The following is a 5000-nucleotide window of genomic DNA, read 5'->3' as shown; positions in this document are numbered from 1 at the left end:
ACGCTGGTGTTCCCGCGCGTCGCTTATAAGCCTCCACAAAGAATCAGCGCTAGAGACTAGGAGCGCAATATTCTTCCAGTCTCAGTCAGCGCATCTGCAACGTTCCTCAGAGAGGGTAATGAACAGCTCCAACACTGAGGCAAATGTTCATTTTGAAACATGCGCAACCCAATATCCACGACGAAGACGTGTTTGTGCCGAAATAGTGGTGCCGTCGCGACAAACTTGCTCTGAGGCTGTTATTTTAAACCTCGCCGAGTTTCCACTATTATTTCAATGCGCCTCCTACCCCGACGTTCGTTGTCTGTTCTTTTTGTGATTTTCGCTATATTTCTTGTTTATTTAGACCTAACAATATGAGTAGGCAGTCCGCAAGCAAATCATGAAGATAAGATTTGTGGATTTATATCTGTCACACCAGGAGAATGTGAACGGTTGAGCGCGCTACAGGGGAAACAGAGGCATGGCGACTCATAACTCAGAAGAATCAATGTATGGGCGTTCATAAAGGACTTTAAAGTGCGCAGAATTGCAACTTGTTCCAGTCGAGGGTATCGGAGAGAGAGAACGCGAGAGAGAACGCGAGAGAGAGAGAGAGAGAGAGAGAGAGAGAGAGAGAGAGAGAGAGAGAGAGAGAGAGAGAGATAGAGAGAGAGAGAGAGAGAGAGAGAGAGAGAGAGAGAGAGAGAGAGAGAGAGCTAGAACTTGTGCATCTGTTCATGCTCTTTTGCTTTTTGCTGATGTTGAAATGCCTTTAACAGGGCTGATTTGGGTTTTGACTGACAATTAGCTAGTAACAACGTGCATTTGTCTGAAATAAGCTGTCTAAGTAATAATTTGTGAATTAACAATACCCCACCAGTAGGTTATTTTACATCACACCATGGATAGGCCTAAGCCATTCAGTGTGCTTGAGAAAGATAAATAACAGAAAATGTTAAAGAAAGACTATATAACTTACCTTAATAATAAATACAAAAAAGCCTATTTAGAGCCTATTGTGCTCCATGAGGATGTATTTAAAAACATATATATATATATCCCCCGCCGTGATGCTTTAAAAATGTGAAGGGGTGTAGTCACATTTTTATTGCATTTTTACGTCATTATATTGTTTGACACATTTCTTCTTGGAGCAGGCGTCAATCTTAATTATTTAAACCTCTGAGTCTGCTGGCCCAAGTGTTACATTCAATGTTTCAAGAAGGAGGCCGGACCTTGCATAGCAGTGTTTTTTATTACACATTATATTGTTTGAAAATGGCGCGAGAGACAATATTATCGATTATCGCAATAATTTCTTGTTATCGTTATCGTCTGGCAAAATTTGTTATCGTGACAGGCCTAGTTGTGCCCCCCTGTTGTTCCACCGTCCCCTCTCATTGATCCAGTCAGCATTTAAATAAGCACAGCCATTTTGTCCATATTTGGTGGCACTTGGCCATGTCATCTCAATCCTGGGAAATACACAGCATCCTAATGGGCTTGTTCTATAGAATCCCATTGATTTATAACTAAAGAAAACTGTGGTAGACCAGACCCAATGCTACATTTTGGAAAATGTTTTTGGCTGGCATTTCAGTCTGCCATGACGTGCCTTAAATGTGATGCATCATGGTTGTGTTATGCCCATTTGTGTGCCCACCCATGTTGTGGCCACCCATTTTTTTCCAGTCAGCATTTAAATAAGCTCAGCCATTTTGTCCATATTTGGTTTCAGCCCTGGGTACTACAGTGCCCTCATGGGGTAAACTCATTTACAGTGTTGTATTAGTAAACAATATGCAACAAAACAAGATCAGACCCAAACCTAACCCGTAGGTAGGAAATGTTTTTGGGGTTTTTTAGCCACGTTTTGGGCAACGTTCAGCTTGCTGGCTTTTCGGTCTTGCCTGCAATGCCTTAAACGCGATGCATCATCCTGGTTGTGTTGTGACTGCCCCATACTGTGCCACCACCCCTCTCATCGATTCAGTCAGTAGTTTAATAAGCACAGTCATATTGCCCAGACTCCACAGCACATTGGCTCTGCTGTTTACCCCTCAGAGAGAGAGAGAGAGAGAGAGAGAGAACTGCTACCACTGTTGCCGCAGGTCGTTTGTGCACGGTTCATTTATCAATTTCAACAGGAGCTTGGGGTTGTACCTTTAATACACTGTTTGTAGTACAAATAAAGAGGATGTTTTTCACTTTGTATTTGGTCTGTTGCCCACTTAGTTTCAGTCTTTGTCTGTTTCATTGTCTCCAACTCTTCTCTTCTAGCGTCCCTCCCCCTCTTTCTTGCTTTCTCTCTCTCTCTCTCTCTCTCTCTCTCTCTCTGACTCTCTGTCTGTATTATCTTTATTTCTCTCTCACACTCGACCATTCTCTCTCTCTCTCTCTCTCTCCCCCATCTCCCCATCTCCATCTCTCTCCATCATAGCGGATGCGAGCATGTCCGGGGGCTCTGTGATGAAGAGGAGGGGCTGCTTCATCCCGTACCGCGACTCTGTGTTGACCTGGCTGCTCAAGGACAGCTTGGGGGGGAACTCCAAAACCATCATGATTGCAAGTAAGTATGTCAGAAGTGCACCGGGCCACGAACCACCACTACTCTCCTCAGAAGCGCCTCCATCAACCAGTGTGTGAGTCACCTTCAGCGAAGAAAGTTTGTGAGCGCTTGAGTTCATCCAAGGAGATGGTTTTTTTTTTATTTAAACTTTGTTTTTTTGGGGGGGGAGTTACTTTGTTTTTTTTTGTTAGTTCAAATAATGTTTTAAATTCCCCTCAGTATATAGTAGTATAGTGGTATTTTGCATCTCCGAATCGTTTTAAAGGAAGAGCCATAAGCATGCAGAGAGTTTGTTGGTACTGTAGCTGCTACCTTAATTATCTTCGTAAATGATTATAGATAATGGAGCTAAAAGGAAAAGGCACATAGGTTTTCATTTGCAATCCGATTGCATCGACAGAGAAGAATGTACTTTGGTAAGTTTATAGGATAGGACAAAGACAGAGGGTAAATGGATGAAGCCAGCCATTAAAGTACCTTAATAATTGCAAGCTAATTGCTTTTGTCGTGAGTGTGAGTCAGACGTAAGCGCGTCTGCATGGCGTCAAGGGTAGCTTAAGGTTACTGAAAAGTCCCTAACTCAATCCCCATCTCCATGCTTTCAAAAGTCTGCAGTTCTCTCTTCTGTCATTGTTAAAAGAGTGGATAAGAGTAAAACACCTTTAGGGTGGGTAGCATGTTATTTGGCCTGATGAAGACCTAGTCGGGTCGAATACTTGCATTCACACTTTTCACCCATTGATACCTGATGTTGCGTTGCGCAACATTGGCCTTGACGCCTGGAGCTGCATCATGCAACATTCAGGCTCATTAGATGTGAGACAACTTTATTAAAAATCTGTGTTTGTGTGAGATGAATGAACTCCTTCTAATGAAATATGAGGGTCTTCACGTTTAAATGCAATTCCGTGCATATTTTTATGTGTGTCAGAAGCTGAGACATTTAGGTTTTTATAGGCTGAGGGCAGTTTTTCGTAAAAAGGGCTCAGGCATTCAGCACCCTTTTTTGTAAGTACTTTAGGCGTCAATGGGTTAATATTATAAAGACACCAGGAAGACATGCAGTGCTACAGATTTGTTTCGTCCTTTTTACTAGCACAATTTATTGCCCAAATTTCTTCATAGCATCCCTTCTGACATCAAGAAAGCTACAGTATATGCAGATGGTACATATTGTAGGAGCGGGCCTTAAAATGCTGAGGCAGCAGAAAACTTGACAGTCTTAAAAGAAAAATCAATTGCACACAACACCTATGGGCATGTTTGCCATTCTACCCCAGTCCGATTACTAAATATCTTTTGCACTGCCTTAACCTCGTGAGGGTGACATATCCTTGTACCGCCAAGTAATACAGTAATAGCCTTTTTGTACATTGTCGCTCTGTACAATAGCTTGAGATACAACACTTCAACAAATGCACACATAGACAGTGTTGTATAATAGTACAGTGTATTGTATTTTTGAAGCAGAAAGGAAAGTGTTTGTCAGTAGTCTTTATGGCTTTTTGGCCATGTTTCTTCTCTGCACTTGTGTGGTAAGGTAGGGTAAATCTACTCTTGAAGTGTTTGAGGTTGGCATGGGGACACATTGAGCCTGTCCCAAGTAAAATATGACCTCTTACCACAATCTTACCATCTTGCATATATCTAAGTAAGGTTTTATTGACGCAATAACCAATAACTTTTTATGCGGAAACCTCAGAGAAGACAAAAGGACAGAAACTTAGTTGAACTGGGTCTTCCCAGTATATCACGTTCATTAGGAAACATTACAAACATCTTATGAATTCAATAAAAGAGGTCTGGTATTAAGGCAGGGTCTTATTCTCCAATGTATCTCCTAAAAAACAGGTGAGACAATTTTAACATCTCAACATCTAGACAAAAGACGAAAGTGTGAGACAATATTTTCTGCCGGCTGTGCACTTGGGGCAGGAGCTGTGGTAAAGCAGAATATGGAAAAAGTCAGAGTGAAAGCGGGCAGCAAGAAGATTTACTCTTTCATAAAGTCTCCCTCTTCCCTAGAGGCATGTCTGTAAACACTAAAACTTCGCCTTGGTTTTAAATATTTTTAGGGGGTTTTCTGCCTTCATTATTATTTGACAAGACAGTGTTGAGATGGAGACAGGAAGTGAGTGGGAGAGATGGGGGAGGATTGGGAAATGACCTCAGGCCGGAGTTGAACCCGGTTCGCCGGCATAGCAGTGCAGTGCCCTACCGATTGAGCCACAGGTAGGGCCACTGTTTCATAAAGTCCCACTAGGCATGTCTGTAAACACTAAGGAGCTGTTTCCACGTAGCAGGATATTTTCATATGTGGATATTTTTTTCTCCTGGTTACATTGGTTTTGCCCTTCCGTTTCCACGTAGCAGATATTTAAAATCCAGATATAAAAAAGCAGGCTTTAAAAATATCCTATTTAGGGAGCTGAAATGCTTTTGTTTGTTA

At 42.0% G+C, this 5000-nt stretch overlaps 1 protein-coding gene across 1 annotated transcript in view; it reads left to right on the top strand.

Moving 5' to 3' along the window:
- The window catches only part of kif16bb (kinesin family member 16Bb), a 97975-nt gene that overhangs the window by 29359 nt on the left and 63616 nt on the right, over positions 1 to 5000 (top strand). The window contains exon 9 of the mRNA XM_063191872.1: positions 2423 to 2551. Within this exon, the coding sequence (XP_063047942.1) occupies positions 2423 to 2551 (129 nt within the window). The remainder of the gene's footprint in view (positions 1 to 2422; positions 2552 to 5000) is intronic.

The sequence above is a fragment of the Engraulis encrasicolus genome, chromosome 24, assembly GCF_034702125.1.
Source record: "Engraulis encrasicolus isolate BLACKSEA-1 chromosome 24, IST_EnEncr_1.0, whole genome shotgun sequence".
Classification (NCBI taxonomy): domain Eukaryota; kingdom Metazoa; phylum Chordata; class Actinopteri; order Clupeiformes; family Engraulidae; genus Engraulis; species Engraulis encrasicolus.
Note: the sequence above shows the minus strand (reverse complement) of the source record. Positions and strands in the feature narration are given on the sequence as shown.